General features: G+C 38.7%; 1 protein-coding gene across 1 annotated transcript in view; it reads right to left on the bottom strand.

Annotated features, from left to right (window-relative positions):
- Positions 1-6,343: 6,343 nt before the first annotated feature.
- The window catches only part of LOC148071395 (uncharacterized), a 30,174-nt gene continuing 9,105 nt past the window's right edge, over positions 6,344-27,412 (bottom strand). Inside the window, exon 3 of the mRNA XM_087799646.1 lies at positions 6,344-6,838. Within this exon, the coding sequence (XP_087655772.1) occupies positions 6,344-6,838 (495 nt within the window). The remainder of the gene's footprint in view (positions 6,839-27,412) is intronic.

The raw sequence follows: 27,412 nt of genomic DNA, 5'->3' as shown, positions 1-27,412 counted from the left end.
CCATGGTCCTTAAACCAGGTACTGGTAGATTTGGCACTGTGTGCAGGTGCCAAGTCATGTTGGAAAATGAAATCTTCACCTCCATAAAGCTGGTCCGCGGCAGGCAGCATAAAGTGTTCTAAAACTTCCTGGTAGACTGCTGCATTGACCCTGGACCTCAGGAAACACAGTGGACCAACACCAGCAGATGACATGGCACCCCAGACCATTACTGACTGTGGAAATTTTACACTGGACTTCAGGCAACGGGGATTCTGTGCTTCTCCTGTCTTCCTCCAGACTCTGGGACCTTGATTTCCAAAGGAGATACAAAATTGACTTTCATCTGAAAACATAACTTTGGACCACTCAGCAGCAGTCCAGTCCTTTTTGTCTTGAGACGCTTTTGACGTTGTCTCTTATTCAAGAGTGGCTTTACACGAGGAAGGCGACAGCTGAAGCCCATATCTTGCATACGTCGGTGCGTGGTGCTTCTTGAAGCACTGACTCCAGCTACAGTCCACTCTTTGTGGATCTTCCCCTACATTTTTGAATCGGTTTTGTTTGACAATCCTCTCCAGGGCGCGTTTATCCCTCTTGCTTGTACACTCTTTTCTACCACATCTTTTTCTTCCCTTTGCCTCTCTATTAATGTGCTTGGACACAGAGCTCTGGGAACATCCAACCTCTTTGGCAATGACCTTGTGTCTTGCCCTCCTTCTTTAAAGTATCAATGGTCTTCTTTTGGACAGTTGTCAAGTCAGCAGTCTTCCCCATGATTGTGTGTCATACAGAATCAAAACGACGGACCATTTAAAGGCTTTTCCAGGTGTTTTGAGTTAGTTAGCAAATTAGAGTGTGGCACCAGGTGTCTTCAACATCTGACCTTTTCACCATATTCTAATTTTCTGAGATGTTGAATTTAGGGTTTTCATTGGTTGTCAGCTATAATCATCTTCTTTTTGGCAAAAAACACTTGAAATGTATCAGTCTGTTTGGAATGAATGTATACATTCTACAGGTTTGACTTTCTAAATGGAATTAATGAAATAAATCAACTTTTTCATGATATTCTAATAATTTGACCAGCACCTGTATATTTCCTGGACTACCTGTGACGATCCCTCTGGCTGCTGCTAATAAATCTGTCACGTTTGACAATCAGACACTTTCTGCGCCTGGGTTTCCTTCCGCACCCTGACAAAAGGAGTCAGTGCCTCACTGTTATAATAATTGTTGATAATTTTTATAATTATCATCAAGTAGGTTACATTTTCATATCTTTTAATAAAATGTTGCAAGTAGAACGAGACATATCCAGGATTTCAGTCTAAGACAGGTAAAGAGTAACAAAGTTAAAAAAGGTATTATGAAAAACAAACAAAATGACGTACTTGCGTGATAAAAAGTATGGGGGGAAATGCTTCAGGATTCTACTTGAGTGTTAAATGATCAGAAAATAAATCTAAACCACAGAACATGCCTGAGTAAAACTTGTGTTTTAAAAATTAGCCTCTCACTGCTGTTATTGGTTTAAATCATTATTTATGTCAGTGTCCTTTCATAAATCACCATCATCCGCCCACCTATAATCTCCTAAAAGTAAAAGGGACTTGAACATTTAGGTCCTCTCCAGAACGTGTACAGGACGCTGGCGCGAGTTGGCTGCCGCTTCCCCACTCTCCATTCGGGAGAAGAAACAAACAAACTTTCTTCCCAGAAAACAAACCAATTAATTTCTGGAATCCTCATCCATGCTTCATTTCCTCCAGACTTGATTACTGCAGTAGTCTCCTCTATGGCCTCCCCTTCTCCCACCTACACAAACTACAATATATCCAGATCCTCTGTTGCCCGTCTGCTCACCCACACCCACTCCAGAGACCACATCAGCCCCATGCTCAAAGAATTTTACTGGCTCCCTTTACACTTTGTGTAACCAAGTATTAAATTACCAAGTGAAGTACATTTGCATACTTTACAAGGTTTTCCTCATCACCTACAAGTCCCTCAATAATCTGGCCCCCTCGTATCTCATTAACCTCCTCCAGCTCCACTGTCCAACCTGCCGCCTCAGATCCTCCATGTCAACCTCATTGGGGGACCAAGCCTTCTCTGCTGCCATTCCAAAACTCTGGAACTCACTCCCTCAACCCATCAGGAACTCTGACTCACTCCAGACTTTCAAATCACTCCTCAAAACCTACCTGTTCAAAATTTCCTTCTCTTAATAGTCTCTGTTTAACAAATTGTGTGTACATGTTTGTAATCCTAGTTGTAAAGCGTCTGAGTGTCCCAAAAAGTTCTAAATAAATATAATGTGATGATTATTAAAATGATGTAGGAGTTCTAGAAGCTACCTAGCACCACTGTTATCTGTTCACTTTTATAATGACTTGAATTGATCTTGGACCTCTATTGTACAAAACTTTTAAGAAAGATATTTAGATTAGAAAATGTGCTTAGATGGCAACTAATGTGAAAACCATCGCTGTAAGTAAAGCGCAATGTAGTAATGTCGGCATAGTTTGGTGTAAAGCATGTTTAATAAATACTTTATTACTTATACGTCGCGTATCTCTGTTGACACGCTAACAGAGTTAGCTGAGATAACTTTTGTGTTACTGAACTATATTGCTCCTCATGTTATGCTGCTATTAGTGTCACTAGGTTTTTATAGTGCTTTAATTCAATTCAATTCAATTTTATTTAAAGTGTCTTATCAGAACAAAATTATCTCAAGACACTATACAGTACAGTTGAAATAAGACTATAGTTGATTAAGGAAAAATAGATCCCAGCAATTCAACAGAGAGCAAGAAGCAAAACACTGTACAGTTAGCTGTACAGTGAGCTATGGCGAGGAAAAACTTCCAGAAACCTCGAGCGGAACCTGACTCATTGTTGACGGCCTGCCGCTTTGACCGGCTGGGAGGAAGGATGGGGGGGTAGACAGATGGATAAGGAGAGGAGTAAGGGAAATTATAGTGAGAAAAAAAAATAGGAGAGTGTAGGAGAGTCCATGGAGGTGCTGGAGAGAACTCGGGATCTGATGACGTGGTGAAGATCCTGGATCAGCAGCAGCTCTGGAGGTGGAGCCCTGGGGCTCTGGGAGAGAAATAAAAAGGTGTGGGTTTAAACTGCACAGGTGATGAATGTAATGCAGAAAAGAAGGATATACAGAGCTCGGTGTCTAAAACTCCTCCAGTATTCTCAGCCTATAGCAGCTAAGATAAACAGTTTAGTTAGTTATAGCAGCTAAAGATAAACAGTTAAGTTAGTTATAGGCTTTATCAAAAAGTAAGGTTTTAAGATTGTTTTTAAACATAGAGAGGGTGTTTGCCCTCCGGACAGAAGCCAGTAGTTGGTTCCACAGCAGAGGGGCTTGAAAACTGAAGGCCCTGGCTCCAAATCTACATTTAGAGATTTGTGGTATAACTAATAGATCAGAGTTTAAGGATCGTAAGGTCCTAGAGGGTTGGTAAGTTTGGATTAAATCTTTAATGTATGTTGGTGCTAGACCATGTAAGGCTTTATAGGTTAAGAGAAAGATTTTAAATTTTATTCTAAATTCTACAGGAAGCCAATGTAGGGAAGACAGCACAGGGGAAATGTGTTTGCACCTCTTGGTCTTAGTCAGGACACGAGCTGAAGAGTTCTGAATGAGCTGATGAGTTCTGAGAGACTTTTTAGAACATCCTGACAGAAGAGAGTTACAATAGTCCAGCCTGGAAGTTACAAAAGCATGGATGAGCTTCTCAGCAGCATCTAAAGGAAGGAAGTGCCTGATTTTTGAAATGTTACGAAGGTGGAAGTAAGCAGTCCGTGAGATTTGTTTTATGTGTGAGTTAAATGATAAGTCCTCGTCAAAGCATACACACAGATTATTTACAGTGGTGCTAGTAGCAGGAGCAAGTCCATTATGTAAAGCTAGATCATTAGTTAAAGATTGTCTGAGATGTTGCGGACCAACTAGTAAAACCTCAGTCTTTTCCGAGTTCAGTAGGAGGAAGTTTTTGGTCATCCAGGACTTGATATCTGTAATACAGGACTGTAGTTGTGTTAGCTGATTTCTTTCATCTGGCTTATGGACAAGTAGAGTTGGGTTTCATCAGCATAACAGTGAAAGTTTATAGAGTGTCTTCTGATCAAGTCCCCTAGTGGGAGCATATAGATTGTGAATAGTATTGGACCAAGAACAGAACCTTGTGGGACACCATAGCTGACCTTAGTGTGTGTCGATGAGAGGTGGTTGACATGTACATAGTGCGTTCTATCCGACAGGTAAGATTTAAACCAGTTAAGAGCAGTTCCACGAATGCCTATATGGTTTTCTAGCCTCTGTAGAAGGATTTGGTGGTCGACAGTGTCAAATGCAGCACTGAGATCTAGAAGAACAAGAACTGAAACATGGCCCTGATCAGAGGCCATCAGTAGGTCGTTACTTACTTTTACCAGGGCGGTCTCTGTGCTGTGGTGTTCCCTAAAACCAGACTGAAACACCTCAAATTGATCATTGTCCTGGAGATAATCACAGAGCTGACTTGTTACCACTTTCTCCAGAAGTTTTGAAATGAAGACAAGATTAGAGATAGGCCTATAATTAGTGAGGACCTCTGGATCAAGACTAGGTTTTTTAAGCAGAGGTTTAATTACTGCAACTTTATAAAATCTGAGGCACATAGCCTGATGTTATTGACAAGTTAATAGTGTCAAGTATGAAACTGCTAAGTAAGGGGAACAGTTCTTTAAGTAGCCAAGTGGGAATAGGATCGAGAAGACATGTTGTGGACTTTGAGGAGGAAACGACCCGGGACAGCTGTCGAGGACTCACTGGTAGAAAGGAGTCAAAATATGTATCAGTCATAGAGTCTATGTCCGGTGAGGCTGCACCGGTTGTATTAGAAGAATCTAGCAGGTCTTGAATCTTTCCTCTGATAGTTACAATTTTTTCATTAAAAAAGTTAATGAAGTCACTGCTACTGAGATGAGGAGGGATGGACTGCTCAATGGACTGATGGCTCCGTGTCAGCCTGGCTACAGTGCTGAATAAGAACTTGGGGTTATTCTTATTCGCTTCTATAAGTGATGAGTAATAGCTGGCTCTGGCAAGAGATGCCTTGTATATTTTTAACTTATCCTGCCAGTCCTGGTAGAATTCATTATGTTTTGATAAACGCCATTTCTTCTCTAGTCGTCTAGAATCCTGTTTTAATTTACGTGTTTCCTGAGTATACCAGGGAGCAAGACTACTTCTGTTAACAGTCTTTTGAGTTAGTGGTGCAATTAAGTCAAGCGTATTATGCAACGAGTCTGTAAAACTGCCCAGAAAGTTATCAATGTCGGAGTGACTATGGGTAGAGTTTCTTGACACACTGAGGCTAGGCATTTTACTGAGCACTGAGGGAATTGTTTCCATAAACTTGGTAACGGCACTTTCAGACAGATATCTTTTGAGAGTGCTCCTGCTCTGTAGACTTGGGTCATTTAAGATAAAATCAAAGGTTATTAATTGATGGTCAGAAAGAACTGAATTCTGAGGAGAGACAATAACATTTTTAATTTCAAGTCTGTATGCTAGGACAAGATCTAATGTGTGCTTAAAACAGTGAGTCGCTTCATGTACGTACTGAGAGAAACCAAATGACTCCAGGATAGAGTTAAACCTGTTAGCTAAGCTATCGTGGACCATATCAACATGGATGTTAAAGTCAACAACAATAATCACTTTATCTGATTTAAGCACCAGGCTGGTCAGGAACTCCGGGAACTCAGACAAAAATTCAGAATAAGGTCCAGGGGGACGATAGACTCCAACAAAGAGAAGTGACTGACCTGATCTCAAGGTTGTATTAGATATGCTAAGTATAATACTTTCAAAAGAGTTGAAATCACATTGTGGTCTAGTAAAGGTTGATAGACATGAGTTGATGATGGCTGCGACTCGACCTCCTCGACCAGAGCGTCGAGGGGCGTTAAAGTTAGTGTGGCTGGGTGGTGTTGATTCATTTAAGGATACGTAATCATCTATAGACAGCCAGGTTTCGGGTAAGCAGAATAAGTCAATGGTTTTATCTGATATAAGTTCATTTATTAGTGCAGCTTTTGAGGACAGGGATCGGATATTCAACAATCCACACTTAATTCTCCTGTCCTCTACAATGGTAGTGCAAGTATTTATTTGATTTAGATTTATTTGAATTAGATTTTCTTTAACAGCTCTTTTACTGACATTTTTTCTTGGTTTTATTAAGCGGGTCAGATTCACCCTCTCTATGTGGTTAAAGGCAGGTGGCTGTTGTGGGAGAAGGGCAGAAGAGTGTGGAAAACCGCAGTTCTGCCTTCTGATCTGTGCTCTGAGTTGTTACGTTACACTAAAACTCTCAACACTGCTAGACAAGAGAGATGCTCCTTCCAATGTGGGATGGATGCAGTCTCTCCTAAGCAGACCAGGTTTTCCCCAGAAGATTTTCCAGTTGTTAACAAAGCCAACCCCATTTGCGGGGCACCACTCCGACAACCAGCGATTAAATGATGAATAGCGAGTAAACATATCATCATTGGCCATATTGGGAAGGGGTCCAGAGAACACTACGGAGTCCGACATTGTTCGTGCGAATGCACACACCAACTGAACGTTAACCTTGGTGACCTCCGAACGACGTAATCCGATGTCGTTGCTGCCGATATGTATAATTATCTTACTGTATTTATGTTTAGCTTTAGCCAGCAGCTTCAAATTTGATTCAATGTCGCCCGCTCTGGCCCCAGGAATACAGACTACTCTCGCTGGATTCGCTAGTTTAACGTTCCGAAGAATGGAATTGCCTATGAACAGAGCAGGTTCCTCGACCGGTGACTTTAGAACCGAACATACATGAATAGCATTTCATTAGCACAGACATGTGTTGGTTATCTCTGTCACATATCAATAAAGTCATCTGAGTCGCAGGTCTTAGAAGAAAACTATATAGTCTATTAAATAGATAGATGGCAGGACTTCCGCGTTGGTGTGAGATGGAGAAGGTGTGTGACACATGTGCTCCAGTAAACTTCTCAAGAAAACCAACCTAATCAATCCCTGCTTGAGGAATTCATTGAAGCACCTTTCACTTTGACCAACAAGCTCAACTTTGAAAATGAGCTCTAAGGCATCCAAATTCAAGAAGGATGATGCTAGCGTGAGCATGGACAACACGTCCTCACACCCAAGGCGTCACTGCGATTCTAACCCCGATTGTGCTTAACGACCTTAAAGGAACTCAAATCTCTTTCCTGTCTAATGAGTTCTGCGCATTCGTTTGATCCAAGGAAGAGTGACATTTTAGAATTAAGACAGTCAATTTATTAATAACAAAGTATGATTACCAAAGTAGGCCTTACAAGACCTTAAATACAACAGTTAAACAAAGAAATGCAAATTATTCAAATTGTTCAGAAATACCACAGTTCCAGCGCTTGGTCCAGTCTCTGTCAGTCATCCTGGCTCACCCAGGTCCTCCCAGAGAGTGGCACTTAATCTTTAGATCGTCTCGTCTTTTAAAGCCCTCAAAACACTCAAGACACTCCCATCATAAGTTAAGTTCCCCAAATCTGACTCCATAATGAACAACAGATGTTGTTTGATCTGATCACTAATCTAAACAAAGAATCTCCTGACCTCCTTCACACCTGTTATCTCCAACCAGGTTCGAGGGCCCTAAATTCTGTGTCTTGATACTTCAAAAGTCGGGAACATCCTTGTCTAAACAATCACGACCTTCTTTACCGTGGCTATATTCTTCTTCCCCAATACATACAGTATGTTATCTTCACAGTCACCTTTAAGCCATGTCACCAAGGGCCATAAAAGTTAAGACACAGTTGGCCAGAGCCCCTGAGCCCTGAAACTTCATAACCCCTGCTGTGAGGAAGGGAGCTGTCGTAAAACACAACACAGGATGTTTAAGATCTGAATGAGAGATGACATTATCAATGTTTAACAGTTGATTACACAAAGGACATACATTCAACTCATCAATGGATACACCTATATGAAAGTAATTTAGAATATGTCTTCAATCCCTCCTTTGACCTCTGAAACCAGAGGTCAACCTTTAAAATGTTGAAGTTCAAAACAAACCTTTTGTCTCAAAATCTGGTACATGGTAAATGATCAATCAGTTTGCAGTTATTTCCATAACTTCTACACACCATTTTCTCACCACAAACCCTTAAACAAACTCTGTAATCGAAAAAGGAGCTGAAGCCCAAACTTATTTTCCTATCCTATGTAATCCATGAAATAAACCCAAAATATCAATTTTCTAAACAAAAAAATAAAAACAAAATCATTTCACATTTCATTCATTTCACCTTGTAATCCTTAGGTATTTTACATTTCAATGTTATTAGCTTTTCATTTATATTTTTTTTAAATGTATTTTATTTTTAAACTGACCAGTTTCTACAAAACTATGTCACAAAGCCTCTTTCATTATTTCGCTTACATAAATGAAACCAACTATATCTAACATTAGTTCTCAATTCTTAACTCAAAATAATGCTTCTAATGTTTTTAAATGTAAAATGTCAACTAATTTTTAAAATGCCAGACTTTCTAAGCTATGTATTAGTAGTTTTTCTAATGGGAAACATTGCGAATTATTCTAATAACTCATTCTGGAGTTTTTAATCATAGGGTCTATGTATTTCTACATGTATTTCCCCAAAACCTCAACACAATTTCATAAACGGCCTTATACGTGAGAATTATAATATGCAAAAATTTTACAAATCCCCTACTTTGTAGATTATACAATTAGATTTTTTCTCATTTCTTTTTTCCAAATTATTATTTTTTAAATACTGTGGCTTCTAACTAAATTCATGCTCACAGATTACTCCCAAAAACATCATCTCATACAATCTTTCAATTTTTAAGGACACCCTATGTGTCTGTTTCTTACTTTTTGGAAGCATTCAAAAACTATTTAACCTGTGAATTTGATATGAATCATACACCCTCCTTTCACTGAACAATACCAATTGCTACAGTGAAATCTCAATAACATTATCTATCTATTTGTTCAAAACCAACCAAGATTTTATCACTTCCAGTGTGAATCTTAAATTAAGAAAACCTCAATAGTTAATTCCCAAGTTTGTGTCAGAAAGGCAGCATTACAAGGGATATCATTCAAAGAGTATTCAAGCGAGCTACCAATGTCGTTTGTGGGCTTCCAAACTTCTTAGTTCATCAAGTGAATTGAGATGATTTCATGAGCAAAACAAACACTCAATGAGGGACATGATCGCTTGGTGGAGGCGCAGGATTCCATTCAGCACCTCTTTGATAGAAAGAAATGGAAATTCCCTGAGCGTCCCAGTCCATGTGGGCTCAAGACTCAGGACAATGCACTCATGTAGGCATTGTAGGGTGTTTCCGCTGGTTGTTGTGGAAAGCCATATTTCAAAAATAGGCAAAAGCAGGAAAATTGCCATCAAGCGGTAGTGATGTGGTGGAAAAGGTCATCGCTGGCAGCGAGACTTCATCAGGTGCAGGGGTGGATCACTGCTGGTGAAAAGCAGTGAGACTTCAAGGAGTGAGGATGCAGGGACCACAGGAAGTAGGGCCACAGATTGTAGGGCCGCAGTTGGTGGTAACGTTCTACCACTTGTTGGGGACAGCACGCATCTTCTGTCCACCTGGAACTCCAATCCGGTCCGGACTTGGATGTAGCCGGTTCAGCCTCCCGTGTAGAACCCTCACGTGTCTGGTCTGGTCTCACGTTACACCCTCCTTCGGCTGGTCCTGTCTCCAGCGTGGCACCTTCGACCTTTCCGCTAGACTCGCCGTTCATCTGGACTAGGTCTCCTTTCTCAGACCCTCAAAGCCATGTCGGCGGTGAGCTCTTAGTCATGGTCCCACCCAGCACAGTCTCCAAACTCAACCAGGCATCGTCTCGCGGCAGCTATCACCACCTTCCTAAATTTCGAAAAATCTTTTCTTGTTATGAATTCCTGGTCTTACCTTAGTCATGGAGGTCCCACACTTAAACCTATCAGTGCTGCAAATCATTTCTCTATAAAATTGAAGGTTATTTCGCAAGCGCACAATGTTCATCACAAAGGACAAGACAGTTACACATTATCACAATATCATGAGACACAACACACTCAACAAGGTCCTGGTGTCTCTAGACCACCAAACTACTGACAGGTGTGTTGCTTCTGCTCCTGGAGAATTTAAGTCATCATTAGAAACAAACACTGTTACTAAACATCATTGATATGTGAAATGGAGCCTTCAGGTTCCAACCTGATCCTGCAAAATAAACGTTTTTGGTGAAGGGTCTCTCTCACTCTCACACACACAGAATTGAGGAAAGAAGAGATTTATGAGGACTCTTCCCCACCTCACTTGAGGTGCAGCATTCCTAGAACCTTTTAGGATAAATCTTGTTCACTTCGTTAGACAAATATCAAAACAATGATCAATCGAATCATGCACATGCACGTATCACATGCCGGTATATGTTAGTGTTCATTGCTTCTTTCTCTCAGTGCAAACACACATGATCTCATCTTCTTGCATCCTGGCACTCACATAGACACACAGACAAATAGACACATGGACACATAGACACACAGACACACAAACACATAGACACAAAATCTGTTGCACTGCAGATGCACAGTGTTTGGTCTACGTCATGTCATGTCTGTAAGTCAGTCAAATGCATAAGTTCAGTATCATCTGATCAAACTGATGTGATCAAATATAAAGCGGTTATTTCTTTTATGTTCTTTCTTCAATTCATTTATCCAGTTGATCGACTCATAACGTTTTTTTTTTTTTATTAAACTTTACACAAATCAAATTCATAATAAGTGATTTCCAGTTTAAGTTTTAGAATTTAACCATTTTAAAGTAACCCTCAAATCAACAATTATCAAAAGTTCCCAAAAATATTCTAACCCCTTATAGTTATTTAAAGTATTTATATTTTTCTTTATGACACACACCAAACCGTTCCCTAAAGAATCTTAAAATCAATCATTTTAATTGTATTATCAATTATTACTTCTATAAAATCCTTCATAGGACATGATCTCACTGCCATCAGCGCTAATGACAATGTATCAAGCCTCGTCATTACTTTTCAAATCTAAGTTAAAAATTATTTTTACTTACAGACCTCAACAGACTGAATTAAGAATCAACTTCTTCATTAACTTCTTTATCTCTTCGATTATTCATTCACTTCTGGTTGGTAAAGTCTCAACATTCCTAAACACAAATTAACAAGTTTCCTCTTTCATCTTCAAAGTAGATCTGAGATTGTTCTGTTGTCAAGCCTGTCACTCCAAACCAGTCAGCGTATCAAATCATTTACAATCAGAATATCATGTAGCAATACTTATCCTAAAAATTATCCAAATTCAATGATACTACATTTTCAACCATATATCTTCTTCCTCTCCTTTTATCCCTGTTTTCTTTCCAAAAGTAGCAGATAAAAGGATAGTTTACTTCCCGCTTTTTATGCAATTCCATTTCACTTAAATTTCCTAACTCCCTACATTACACCGTCTCACAGTTATGACTGTTCAGAATCTCTTCTACTAGAGAATTATACTTCCCAATCAAAAAATAAAAATCTCAAAATCTTCTCTACAGAGAATTCCCCTTTTCTATTTTAAATCAGAGCTTTCAATGCTTTTAATTAACGGACAAGAAAATGTCAAGAAAACAATATCATGCAAGAAAAGGAGGATTTTCTTCAGCTACAAACATCCTCATGGGATCAGTCAATGTATTGGTTTTGGCCTGTTTCGCAAAACATGACCCATGAGTGGCTTCGTCGTATCATCAGACAGGGTTCTGACAAACTTTCTCTTCCACCTCGGCTCACCAGCATCACCTGCATGGTCCCATCAGTGAGACATCTTCTCACGGGACTTAGGTCAAGTAATCGTGACTGTGCCTGTCTTAGGTTGTCCCATGGTTTGAGTCAGGATCTTACCCGTCATAAGCGAACCAGCCTTCCATACTCTCCTGAATCAGGCTGCTTCATAGGGCGAGAGTGATAACAGTAGAGGGGAGAGAAGCCACTTTGCCTTTTTCTTAAACCAAACATTTGTTGTGATGACTGTCCGACCCCAGAAAATTGTTTGTCAAAGTAATGGTCATTTTCTGATGTTTCACTGTGACCCATAGTACTTTGATTGTTTGACAGAAAATTTCATCTCCATAAAAGAAAGCTTTTTTGAAAAAGTGTAATTAAATGGACACTATGTCTCAAAATTGTGTTAAAAGTCACAGAGTGGAAGGAGTGTGTTAGTAGGGCAGGAACAGATCTCAGAGTCTAACCACAAGTAGTGAACAATCCCACAGATAGAGCTCCTCCCTCTAGAGGTTCAGTCTAATTTCATGTCATGGACAAGAAAACACTCAGTGGAGCAGAACTTACTTTGAATTATAAAATGATCTTGAAAACCTAAAAAATATACCTAATTTAAACAATCCTAGATGTTAAAACAGCTGACACAGTCTCAGAGTAAACAAACAAGCCACAAAGAACAATCTCAGTCAGAGTCGAAACTTTACAACAAGGACTAACTTTAGCTCACAATTTAAACAAGTAACCATTACTCTTATCAGCCAAGACAAATACTTCCATAGTCCAACCAAATAGAGTCAAGCAACATAAATTCACAGAACAACCATAAAACCAACTAGATTTAACCTCATGATACAATGTGGGTTGTGTTTTTAAGCTTTTAAACTAAGATTTACAAAAAGTAAAATTCACAGTATGGAGGGATGCCTGTTGCTACACAGTGTCCTTTTGACCTTACCATCCCCCCTGTTAAGACATGTGTTACTCCATGACAGAACTCTGTCCAACAATGAGCCTGTTCAATAATGGAACTGGTTTTACTTTAATATGATCAAATTCATTTTTATCTTTAACAGTTAGTTTCTTGTCTTTTCACTGATGTTGAGGAACAAAGGAAATATTAAGTATTTCCTTTTATATGTTTTATTTTAATTTATTTAAAAGCTTTTATCTTTTTACCTATTGTTACTTTTTATTGGTATAGGATTTTTTAGCGCTATAATCTTAATTATTTTCTTTAGAGAAATTTATTGTATTCAGTTCTTATCAATTTGGTATTTTTAATAGGAATTTTTATTTTCAATAACAATATTTTAAGGCCTAGTTTTCCAAACCATTCATAATAAGTGTATTTTTGTGTTTATATTACCGAGTCAGAAGTCTCTTGGGTCGTCAATAGTTCCATGTCAAGTCACTGGCTTTAGAAAGTTGTCTGCTTTCCTCCCGTCGATCAGATGGTCGAGTGACGTGGATGTTTGCCGTGATCCTGCATGTAGTTCCAGGTTTCTCCTGTGTTTCTGTATTTCGGGGGTTGTGGGGAATTTCCCCCTCATTTCTCCTCTCAGAGACACTCTCCTTTCAAACATTTCTCTGCACATCCTTTCAACACAACATATCTGTGATTATTTGCCAAAAATAATCCCGTACTCTGCCATTCTTTCACATTCTTTTTACCCTCTTTTTCAACTTCCTTTGCATCCTTGGCTGTTGGGACAGAACTTCTCATTTGCTCGAATATTTTTTCAAGTTGCATCCCAACAGATTCACCACAACGTGGAACCATTCCCCAGTCAAACCATTCTTTCTCCCGGTCAATTTCCACACTCATTTTGTTACAAGAAATGAAAACGTCCACAGACGTTTCTCAGCACAGCGGCTGTAAATTAGGAAAGTAAAAGAAGAAAAAATGCAACGTTCAAAGACGCTGTAAGTTTGATATCAAAGGAAATATAAAAGGAGAACGTAACATTCACAGAAGCTACGTTTTTTTAAGAGAATATGGAAATAAAAGAAAAACGTAACATTAAAGATGTTATACGTTTTAGTTCAAGAGAATTTGTTTTATCAACGCTCTGTCTGCGTTTTAGTCCAGGGATTCACCTAAAAAAGGACAAGATCGTAGGTTTTTTCCTCAGCTCAGCAGGCTGCACCCAAAATTCCACTTCAAACCACAGATTAATTTCAATTTCATAGAAAATGAATTTCTTGACAACACAAAATCCAGCTATAATCACAATACAACGCAAAACAAAACTAACAAAAATGACGTCTTTAATTAAACCTAGTTCAAACACAGAGTCCCACTCTGGGTTCTTTTGGTTGTAATTACCAGGGCCTCCAACCCTTTCGGTTCTTCTAGATATTGATACAACTCAATACTCCGGCCCCTTCCAGAGGAGAACGCAGGTTCCTAACCTTTTTTTTATATATTTTTTTATAAAGACTCAACCTAGTTTGAACTTGGAGTCTAACTCCTTGGGTTCTTTAGGGGCGGATCAGACCCCAAGGCCTCCAACCTTTTTCGGTTCTTCAAGTTATTGATACAACTCAATACTCCGGGCCCAGCCCGAGGAGAACGCAGGTTCCAAACCTTAAAGGCATTGATTCCCAATCAATATTAGGCGTCTTAAGCCTAAGCCTTTATTAAAATATTTGTTTCATTTCTATTTTTATTTTTATTTTATTATTTATCTATTTTTTATTTATTTTTTCTTCCAGATGTGTCTGCTTTTCTATGATCGTGAAAGTAGTCACAACCCTTATTGATTTAATCTTAACATTTTATGATCATGTTTAATTCAATGAACAAGTTGGGTTCATACAACTTGCCTCATTGCATCAACAATGACCCTTATTTTTTAACTTTTTAATTTTAACAGCTTATGATCATTTCCTATTCAATGAACAAGTTGTTTGTGTCGACCCCCTCAGGTTCGTACAACTTGCTTCATTAAATCAAAAACGACCCTTATTTTTTAACTTTATCAATTTTAACAGCTTATGATCATTTCTCATTCAATGAACAAGTTATTTATGTTGACACCCTTTAGGTTCATAAAACTTGATTCATTAAATCAAAAATGACCCTTATTTTCTTACTTTATAAAATTTCAAATCAAAAGCAGCACATCTGACCTTTTTCCTTACACATATTTAACAACAACAACAAAATTTAACAATCAACCTCTGGTATTTCCGAACAATCAAACACACTTTGCTCTATACTTATTTAAATTTAAATTTATCTTGATCTCAGCCACGAAACTTGGATCTGGACTCAAAAGAAGACTTCTAATCAATAAAGTGGTGTCTTCTTACCGTTTTATGCTGCGCAGCTTGTAATTTTTGAGTCCAGGAATCCAGGCCCCGTCACCTCAACCGGAATCGTCTTTTCCTCCTTGGATCACGTCGAGGGTCCACCAATTTAAAGGAACTCAAATCTCTTTCCTGTCTAATGAGTTCTGCGCATTCGTTTGATCCAAGGAAGAGTGACATTTTAGAATTAAGACAGTCAATTTATTAATAACAAAGTATGATTACCAAAGTAGGCCTTACAAGACCTTAAATACAACAGTTAAACAAAGAAATGCAAATTTTTCAAATTGTTCAGAAATACCACAGTTCCAGCGCTTGGTCCAGTCTCTAACAGTCATCCTGGCTCACCCAGGTCCTCCCAGAGAGTGGCACTTAATCTTTAGATCGTCTCGTCTTTTAAAGCCCTCAAAACACTCAAGACACTCCCATCATAAGTTAAGTTCCCCAAATCTGACTCCATAATGAACAACAGATGTTGTTTGATCTGATCACTAATCTAAACAAAGAATCTCCTGACCTCCTTCACACCTGTTATCTCCAACCAGGTTCGAGGGCCCTAAATTCTGTGTCTTGATACTTCAAAAGTCGGGAACATCCTTGTCTAAACAATCACGACCTTCTTTACCGTGGCTATATTCTTCTTCCCCCAATACATACAGTATGTTATCTTCACAGTCACCTTTAAGCCATGTCACCAAGGGCCATAAAAGTTAAGACACAGTTGGCCAGAGCCCCTGAGCCCTGAAACTTCATAACCCCTGCTGTGAGGAAGGGAGCTGTCGTAAAACACAACACAGGATGTTTAAGATCTGAATGAGAGATGACATTATCAATGTTTAACAGTTGATTACACAAAGGACATACATTCAACTCATCAATGGATACACCTATATGAAAGTAATTTAGAATATGTCTTCAACCTCAAACCACTTTAAGGAGGTACAGAGTGAATATAAATCGGTAAAAATGCTTAATTTTAATTTTTTGAAGCTTGGATTGTTCACGCATCGCGGAAGTCAAGAGGCTCTCGCGGATTAATACATGCTTAAAAGGTCCTGTAAAAGTGACTATATTGTATATTTTTAGGTGTTTCAACTCCATAATGTTGACATTGTTTTATGAATGAGTAAAATAAAGTCTCGATGTGCTATTTCGCTTGATCCTCTTTATAATCCGGTGCGCTTTTCTATGAAAATAGAACCTTTCATTGAGATTGCTTTTATGGACTTATGTTTTCTTTTTATTTAGCTTTAGTTTATTGAGCGACTATGTGACGTTTGTCAACAGTAATCGCGAACCTGCAGAGGTGACGTCACACACGCTAATAAACTGATTGTGCAGGAATGTAGAGCCGTCACACCACAGGAATAAAATGAGATATTGTCCTGTTTGTTTAAAAGCGCCATGGAATACAATTGTAGATGTGTGCTTGTATAAAGACCGAGTTAAGTTTTGCAGTTTCAGCGTCAGCTAAAGGCTAAAGATAAAAAGTTTTCAAACTGCCACACACGCCACTTCCGCCAAACCTCCGGATGTTGACATCACACTTGTTGACAAAGGTCGATAGCATTTTGTCTTCACGTTTGTGAGGAGGTCTGGAGTTCTGGGCAGTTCTTTCAGGTCACTTCCATGCAAAAACAAAACAAAAACATACTAGTGCTCCCTTTTAAATATAATAAATCAATAAATACAAGCAAGTATACTTGATCATTCAGAGATAAGCTCTCCATGTTTCCTTCATCCATTGTTTGATGGTGTTTCCATCTGGTTTACCTCTTTATGCTGGAATTTAAAATACTTTTCATTATTATTTTATATATATTCTTTCATTTAAAGAAAACAACAACAGATCAAATCCCTCATCCAAAAGGGTTCAAATAAACTTATACTTATATAATTAAATACGATAAATATGTTATCTGTATTAATATGCGGAAGTGATGAAATCAATATCTTGAATATTAATAAAAGAAATCGCCTACCATGACCTACCAATATAGCAAACTTTTTATTTGAATATTGAATATATTTAAAAACAAAATACGTGTGTGAGTTGCATTATAATTTAAAAAGCTAAGTTTTAGCGAACTTGCTCTCGTGTTAACACACCACAGAAAGTTACATTACACGCAATGAAACATTATTTCTGAGTCTTAAAGCAATAAATATATCTTACCTCAAAAGACGAGTGACGCGCACCTGGTTCCGTCAAGTTACTGCACAAACGTGAGCACAAAATGCTATCGATCTTTGTCAACAAGTGTGACGTCAACATCCGGAGGTTGCGTGTGCGGCAGTTGGAAAACTTTTTAGCTGACGCTAAACTTAAACTTAACTTAACTCGGTCTTTATACAAGCACACATCTACAATTGTATTCCATGGCGCTTTTAAACAAACAAGCACAATATCTCATTTTATTCCTGTGGTGTGACGGCTCTACATTCCTGCACAATCAGTTTATTAGCGTGTGTGATGTCACCGCTGCAGGATCGCGATTACTGTTGACAAACGTCACGTAGACGCTCAATAAACTAAAGCTAAATAAAAAGAAAACATATGTCCATAAACACAATCTCAATGAAAGGTTCTATTTTCATAGAAAAGCGCACCGGATTATAAAAAGGATCAAGCGAAATAGCACATCCAGACTTTATTTTACTCATTCATAAAACAATGTCAACATTATGGAGTTGAAACACCTACAAATATACAATATAGTCACTTTTACAGAACCTTTTAAGCATGTATTAATCCGCGAGAGCCTCTTGACTTCCGCGATACGTGAACAATCCAAGCTTAAATAATTAAAATTAAGCATTTTTACCGATTCATATTCACTCTGTACCTCCTTAAAGTGGTTTGAGGTCGTTAAGCACAATCGGGGTTAGAATTGCAGTGTTGACATTAAACATTTCAAGTGCGCTTCATAGCTCTAGAATTACGGTAGCCAAAGGACAACAGCGACACGTCACGTCATGTTACCATGGCAACGAAGGGGTGGGCGACGCGTCAAATGTAACACAAGTCGTTTGAATCCGACGTCGGGGAGTGCTCTGTATATTACTGGGTGACCCGGGTAGGCGAAAACCGACGTTTTTGTCCCCCCTGTAACGTCACCCTAGTGACGCCAGGGGGACATTGCACGGCGTCGGACGGTATGATGCCTTGGGTGTGAGGACGTGTTGGCATGGAAGCCATCATGGCGGTACTAGAGAAGCGTCGGGCAGGGCTAGCTAACAACTTTAAAACATTGTTTAGCTTCCTGGACACCAAGCTCGACCAGATGTGACTAAAAGTGGACAACAATGATGAAAGAGTCTCCTCCTTAGAACTTACAGCAGACGACCTAACACAGCGTGTTTAAGGACCTCGAGAACGCACTGTCCAGCATGCAGGAGGCTAATAGACAGACAGACAGATAAACTTTATGGATCCCTCTGGAGGTATTCTTCCGGAAATTATTTTTCCAGCACTAAGCAACACAGACTATAGATTCATAAGGACAAGAACAAAGAGCAATAAAAAAGTGCAAGATGACACAATCTAAAGATAAAGAACATAGGTCAAAAACAAAGAAAAATGATACAAACATTAGCATAAGGAATGAATGAGTCTCTGAGTCTATTAGTGTTGCATCTGGGAAGAAGCATTCATACACTCCATCTGCTTCACTGCTCACTGAGAGGAGACACGACCTTAGAGGAGATGACGCTGTGATTCCCGTTCTCGCGAGACGCCGATGTGAGTGACTTAAATATGGCGGCCCCCTGTCACTAAAAGAAAACAAACTATTCAGCGATATAATTTCAAAAAAGTAATCCAGCAGCACCTATGAAATCCTGCGAGCAACCTGAGGAATTCATTGATAACCTTTACTACGGACAAAGAAACATGGGAGTGGCGAAGCGGCAACTATCCCCAAACTCGCCAAAGCTTATGGATTCACCGAACCCAAACATACTTTACTTCTTCACCACCACCATATTACGGAGAGGTTAGTGAGTACTTAATGTCAATTACTACCCTCCTTAACTCACTGGAATCTTGGATCACCCTTGTTGAATTGCTCCACAAAGACTTTCAATTGATTAAACATAGTTAATACACTGTGTTGGATCTTCAAGCAGAAGTGACTCTTAAAAACTTTATGATGGACATCTGTCTTTTATAAGAAACTCACCTGGTTGATTAACAAAAAAAAAGCAGTATTGTTACTAACTTCCTGCACATCTTTGTAGCAAATTTCCATTCCAGACAAAGAGGGACTGCGATCTTAATGAATAATCACATTAAATTTGCACTCAAAGCTTTAAAAAAAATCTCAGACCTAGAAGGTAGATATGTAATAATCAATATATCGCTAGATTACAAACAAAATATGACCAAAGTTAGTGTGTATGGGCCAAACAAGGAGGACCCAGATTTCTTCCACACATTATTCTAAAATCTAATTGACTTACCCAGTTCTGATCTGATTATAGGAGGATTTTAACACTGTGCTTGATCCAGTCCAGGACAGATCCAGTTCAATCAAAAATACCAGACCTTCGCTATCACCGGCAGTTCTAAAACAGTACATGGAGGAGTTTGGACTGGCTGATAGCTGGAGACTGAAACATCAAGATAAGAGATGATTCACGTTCTTCTCACAGGTACATCACACTTCGTGTTGAATTTATTACTTCTAAACAAGAAAATCTCTACAATAAATCATATCAGAAACAAGAATCCATCCCATAATAGTAAGCAACCATGCACCAGTCACACTTGGTCTAAATATTAAACCTCAACTGGAGTCTTCCACTCGATGTAGGTTTACCACATCTCTACTGAAAGATACGATTTTGAATTATTTTATGAAAGAATTGTCCTTTTTTCTAGAAACTAAAGACACACCAAACACCTCTGCTTCCCTTCTCTGGGAAACAGCTAAAGTAGTACTATGTGGAAAAACAATCTCCTTGTCTTCGTATAAGAAGAAGACTGAGGACCAACGACAAAAAGATTTATAGAAAAACTAAAAGAACTTGAGGCAGATTATTTAGACAACCCAACCGATACTCTTCTCTGTAAGATTAGGAAAATTAAACTAGAATTTAATGATATCTTGAATAAAAAAGTGAAATTCCAGATACAAAGACTGTGCTGTTATAATTTGTCAAATGTATTCAAACGAGAAAAAGAAAAATCAATCTATCAGAAACACAGCGAGCACAAAAAGCTATCATGGAGCGTAAAACATGATGTTGTGGCGACTAGAAATGATCAACCAGCATGCAGTGGTGACTCGCCCTCTTGACTTTTTTTGCTCCTCGCTATCGACACAAATTGTACAACTGAGTGAAGTCACCAAGTCAGATTCGATCAACAGATCATCTACATTAGATCCTTACGTATTTTAAAAAACTTGGGGACACCGTTTTGGACAGAACAGATGCAGTGGCTGTTCCAGATAACTTACCTGGTTTATGCAGTGAAACAATTCTTCTATTTAATTCTCTAAATGTCTTTTCAAGTCCATTATTCACAATACTGAATGAATAGTGCACTTACACTTTTAAAAAGTTCCAAAATTACATATTATCAATCATAACAATCCAATAATACTTATAAATAAATTAAAATAACATTAACATAATAATGGAAAATTCTAAATATATCAACAACATTGAACATTTATGAGAAGACAATTACTAGGAATATAATTTATTTAAAAAAAAATGTACACACTACAAAGTACAGAAAAAGTGGAGAAAATAACTAAATTCAATATTTTTTAATTAAAGTACTTGACCACAGTGGGCAGGAAGAAGCGACAAAATGTAGCACAGATTAAAGTGTCCCTGGCTGTGATGCTCCCTGGCTACTAGTCATAGCACCTGTCCTTCAACAACTTCACTAGCTCCCCATCACCTACTGAATCAGCTACAAGATCTTCTTTACTTTGAAAACAACCATGCCACAGCCAGACACTCAGATCCTCCTCCATCAATCTCACCAGCTTACCTTCTTATGTGACCATCATGGGATCCAGAGGCTTCAGCCAATAAGCCCCTCACCTCTGGAAGTTCCACAGGATATTCGCATTAAGACCATTTTTAAAACCGACCTTTTTAACTGGCTTATTCACTGTAATTCTTGTTATATAACAACCATGTTTTGTATTTTTCTTTAAAATTTAGCTAAACTCTTGTTTTACTGTTATTTTATAATACAGTATGTGTGTATGGTGACCTTGTGTGTTTTGAAAATGTGGATGCAGAATAGGCAATCCACACCCAGCACTGAAAACCAAAAACAATGCTTTGGCAAATGTTTATTCAAACATGACTAACTTGCAAAATGTTATTGAACACTAACAACTCAGATGGTCCAAAACAAATGACCTATGCTCTCCCAAAGTCATTGCCAAATTGAAGTGCAAGTTTGAAATTGTTTTTTAAATCATTGCACGATTTCATGTGGGCCACTGGAAACATTACGGTTTTTGTGCATGCACTGACCACTTGAAAACAAATATCATGAGGATCTTGTTGGCAATCGTGATTAAACAAAATGGTGATATAGAAAATGTCCCGTTCACTTGGCAGTACAGGCTTGTGTGCCTGCCACTGCACACTGAAAACAACCACTAACACTGTGATTTTTTCGTTCTGCATCTCTCCTACTCAGTTGTGGCCACACTTTCACAGTCTGGGCCAGTTCTTCCTGTTAAAAAGGAAGAGCTATCATGAAAATCTGTACATAACTATTACAGCGTAAATAATTCAAAAGTTTGAGGCCGCTTACCATCATCTTCCAGCTCCTAAAGAAAATCCTGAAAGTAATTCAGGACACCTTGCTCAAGGCAATAGTGTTCGGAGCCCTTCAAGCTCCAGTCGGGTCTGCAGTGGTCTATGACGTAGTTTGCATCCGGCTGATTAAAAAGCAAGTCACTCTTCTTTGGAGAGTAAATGCAGCACCCAAAATATAACTGAGCCACAATTCAATGTATCCTACAAGTTTTTAGTCTATAGTTAATACTTAGTAGTAGTTATTATTATTCTAAGATCGTCCGAGAAATATTAAGATTAATCTGATTCACTTCAATAAAAATGCATATTTTTGCTGTGCATGTCTTGCATCTTTCTGACAAGACAACACAAATAATATTGAAACTGAAGTTGGGATATTTGAAAGTTATTTTCATATACAACAACATCTTTTCGACTTTATTGTCGTTTGTCGTTCTTGTTTTTTTTTTTACCTTGTTATCCTGTCCCTGTACAAAGAGTGTTTGACATTGCCCATGTTGTTCCTCAAAAGTTGAGGAAGCTGATAGAGCTGCAAACCCTTTCGAAGTTGGTCAAGTATTGGTAGGAGGCGCACCAGTGAGCCTAAAACAATGGTTCTGAAGGGGAAAAGATAATTTAAAAAAAAACAGAGCCTGTTCATTTCTTTAGATATAGTTACATATGTGAACAGTATATTTCACTCATGTACTCTGACAACATTATTGGTATGGTGACTGAACAACCCTCAAATCAACCTTAAAGATGTCTCTCGATTAGGTCTTTTGAGACACTGTTAAGACACGAGTTTAGCCACATATCAAGCTTATTTACCTTAGTATATTGTCCTTTTTTTCCGGTTTTATGACACCCGTTTACCTTTGAACGACCATGCCTCTGGTCGACCATGACATCAAATCTGTAACGAAGCAAGATGACATTACCTATTGTTTATTGAACATGCAAAATAATGACACTATAAATTGATTAATACAAAAAAATTTGCCACCTGCCAGGAATTCCTTTCTGATAGCTCCCGTGTCAATCCCTGGCTCTCCAACATATGATACACGGAGGGTGCTTTAAGGGGTTGTTTGTTTTTGTCATGCCCATTTTAAAGAGCCCCGGTAGAGGACTTTTGTTCGAGTAACACAGATTGTAATAGTCTGAGACTGCTCCACTCGTTCAAAGGGAATTTGCAATAGGTCATCAAGGCTGAAAAATACCATGATAATACTAAAACTATAGATATTCCAATCTGACCACTTTTTACCTTTTGCATGTTTCATTTGTAGATGGATTTGACTCCGCTCTGACAAGAGAGAATACATGTAAATCACCAAAACTGCAAACCCAATGGCAGTGACGTTGTCATTCAAATTTGGACAAATATTGTCTGATTTCAGCACCTAGCATATATCACTCTTACCTCTCACCACAGGAACTTGCATGGATCTCCAATAACTCTGTTGGGAATTTAATATTTCAAATTGGGCATGCAGAACTGTCCTTCTACAATATTGTTTTAGATGATGTTTTAGATGAGTAACACATGAAAATGTATGAATAACAAGTATAAGAGGTAAGAATCATAATAACCTTTTTGGATTCATTTCCATCATGAAAAAGTGACACCAACTCCACGTCCAGGCCCTTGCCTTGAATCTCCAACTTATTATAAGAATAAGCATGTAATAAGGAATTGTTTATTTAATTATAGAAAAAGTTAGTCACACACTGACATATTGGCTATGTGTGTGCACTCTTCCTCACTGTCAGACATATGTTTTCTTTTGCATTTATTGTCGTGAACAGCAAGAAGCTGTGACGGCATTTGTTACTTAAAATTGGGTTTTTCTTGACTGTATTTGTTGTATCTGTAATGCACTCAAGACGTTAGCCTGCTGCATGAGGTATGCATGCATTGACTGGGCAATTTTGCATTTGTATTAAAATATATAGTCAAAGCAATAGACAGTGAGACATATTCATATGTACAATTGATTTAATGGACATGATTGAAGACATACTGCAATACATATCTATACGTACATAAATATCTCTGCCCATTGAGATGTCGCAGTGACGTTGATGGTGGCCTGGAGATATTCCATACTTGCTCAGAGAGGGGGCACTCTGTTGGTGAAAGTATCATTAAAGAACTCTTCCTCTTTCGAGCTGCTTGTGCCTGGAGTAGGACACTCAGATCTCTAAAAGGGATTTATAAAAAAATATACAAAATAACAATGAATCGAAAATCAATATAGACTAAAGTACAAGTTATTACTTCTGTGAGGTTTGGAGCTTCAACAGGATTCTGGATAAGTCCTAATGTCCACAGTTGTTGTGGGGTCATATTAGACTACGTTCTTAGAGGTCTAAATCACTCTTGCTGGGCACAGAATAGCTGGATGCTATTGGAGGGATCTAGAAGAACTTCATCTTCAAGATTATGGAAAGTCTCATAGTACAGGCTTGAAACAGCACTCCAAATATCTCTCCATAAACGCTGAATTCTGTAAGAAAAATTAAAACATAGATAGGCAAGAAGAAACATTTCCATCTTACTTTTACTGCTTTTACTTTCTTATCGCTTAAAATAAAAAACGAACAAACCATTGATTATGTACACTCTTTCCTGAAATAGTGTACATAACCTTTAATGCATCGTGCAATGTCAACATCTTCGACTCCTTGATCACCTCTTACTCTGAAAAAGAACATAAAACAAGTTTGTTTTCATGTGTACAAAGTTCATATAAAAAAAAAGCTTGGGAGTTTAGAAAACACACATTAATGTTCACACTCTTGTAGTAATAATTTAAAAAATGATTGAATTCAGAATAGATTCCAAACTTACCGCAACGGAAATCCATTTAACTGAACTCCGTTCAAAAATAAGTTGAGAGCAGTTGCAGCTCTATTATTATTAGGAGCCCCAAGAAACATGATCTGCAGCATAAAATTAAATACATTTTCCAATAAAAGGTACAATTGAGAAAAATACAAGTGCTGAATTTAATTATCCTTTTTCAAATAATTCAAATAAAATGTATGAAACATATCAAAGAGGTGGAAGTTAGAAGAGCGAGATTGAATCACTGGACCCGTGCAAGGAGACATACACAATTATGTTGATCTAAGTTACCTATAAAATAGTATGTAGTATAATACAACTTACCTAACAAGTTTGTGTTTAGTGTAAACATGAACCAAGTGCAGTTGACCAGGAACAGAATATTTTTATATGTGCAACACAACCCATTTTTATGATACATGACAGCACACCAACACTCGACGTCACTGAAGATGATGGCCCAGGGAATTCAGAACACCTTTCAATACACGAATTCCAACATGTGGTTCCCTCTCTTTTAGTGACCTTCGACGTCGTCAATTTGGTCATTTATTAGGCCCGCTGTACGACTGCGAGACAGTCAGTCCATATTCATGCATGCGCCGTTAGACAGTTTTTATGGAGACAATTAGGATGTTTGCAATGTTGCTAAAAGGGTCTGAAGTTGCTCCACAGTAACTTCATACTTGGGTCGTCCCTGTTCTCCTTGGATCATTATTGGAATGTGACATTCGGTGTCTGGTCCATGGTTTTATTCTTGATTTAGTGCCATAGAGAGCTCCGCTCAGGCACCTAGTACACTCTGGGGGAACTGGATTTGGCTTGACAAAAGCTGTAAAGAAAAACATTTCGTGGTTCACCACAAAGTTGCAAAGCTTCTGTAACTTTGATCAAGAGATGCTGAAGACATGCCCTCTTCAGCGGTACCTGAAATTAAAATGGTAATTAATTACACGTATAAACAAATCATATACAGTATTACGAGGGAGGGGAGGGCATGACCCACCCTGTTAGTGTAGTATCAATTTATCTTAGAAGTATTTATTTGAAGAGAATAATAAACATTTGTCACAATAAACAAAACACATTAAAAAAAACTATAGAGTACAGTTTATCATTTAGCTGCGATACAGAATAATTTATAGGCCAATTTGTATATTATTTGATGCAGTGGTCACACTACTACTGCTTCAACATTACATTTGCTATCATGATAAATGCTAAACGATGCTTTCCAGGCGTGTCTTCATCAGCCTATCATAAAACAAAATATACTGATTATAGTTTTAATAATTATAATTATATGAACATTTAAAATGAGCTCAAATCTAATGAAATATGCTAAGTATTGTAAAACAATGATATCAATTTACGAGCGCCAAATTTTGATGGGGTAGTGTTGTTGTGATTTATAGTTGTGATTACCAGGCGATCTGGTGATCAAGTCTGACTTGGTGACGTCACTGAGTTGTAGAATGTGTCGAGAGCGATGTGGAAAAAAAGTACAGAGAGCACTCGGATCACAAAAGAGAGAGAGAGGTCGAAGATCCGACTCAGGGCCAAGCGAGTCACCACGATAATTTTTAGTCACCACAACATCATGTTTTACGGTCCATGATAGCTTTTTGTGCTCACTGTTTGTGTTTCTGCGGCCACAAGTTCACTGTGTGCGCGCTCTCTTACTTCCGGGCCGAGAGGTCCTCCCCCTATAGCCCTATTGGTTCCTTCAAACTCCCTGTGTCACGATCTCCTGTGGAGAGTTCTTCCTACTTTGTTTCATTTTCTAATCATTCAAATAAAGTGAATAAATTGTTGCTTGTGGGACCTTGGGCCTTGCGGTGGTGGCTGCTGGTGTTGCGTTGGCTCCGTTCGCCGCCCCCTGGGGGTCTGTGGGGGCGTGGTGCTGATGGTGCTAGGCTGGTGGCGGTGGATGGGGGGGGGGGGGTAGTTTTTCTAGATGGCCCTGGGTGGCATTTCCCTTTGTCCATGATCTTGTCAAGGAATGCGCAGACCAAATAGCCTGCGTCCTCACTGATATTTAAAACACGTCACTGATCCAGGCTATTGTCCCCGCGTGCTTTAAGTCTGCCTTGATCATCCCAGTGTCCAAGAAACCAACCAACACGCGCCTTAATGACTTTCGTCCGATTGCAACAACAACCATAATGAAGTGCTACGAGCGGGTGGTTAAGGACCTCATCCTCTCTGTACTGCCCAAATTTTTTGACTCATTCCAGTTTGCATACCAGCCTAACGCTCAACTGAGGATGCCATCTCCACTGCTCTCCACCGGAGTCCGGAGTACCTTGATGACAAGAACACCCACATGCGAATGCAGTTCCTGGACTTCAGCTTAACATTCAATACCATTATTCCCCAGAACCTGGTATGCAAACTGGGCCCTTTGGGCCTCAACACCCCCTTGTGCAACTGGCTGGAATTCTCTGCAGTGAGTGGTGGGGACTGCAGAGAAGATCATCGGGACACCACTCCCCCCAATCCAGACAGAATTTTGTCTGACCCCACCTACCCCCTCTATGGACTGTTCCCTCTCCTGGCGTCTGGCAGAAGGTTCCGCAGCATCCAATGCAGATCAGAAAGATTT

The sequence above is a fragment of the Callionymus lyra genome, chromosome 9, assembly GCF_982586985.1.
Source record: "Callionymus lyra chromosome 9, fCalLyr1.hap1.1, whole genome shotgun sequence".
NCBI lineage: Eukaryota > Metazoa > Chordata > Actinopteri > Syngnathiformes > Callionymidae > Callionymus > Callionymus lyra.
Note: the sequence above shows the minus strand (reverse complement) of the source record. Positions and strands in the feature narration are given on the sequence as shown.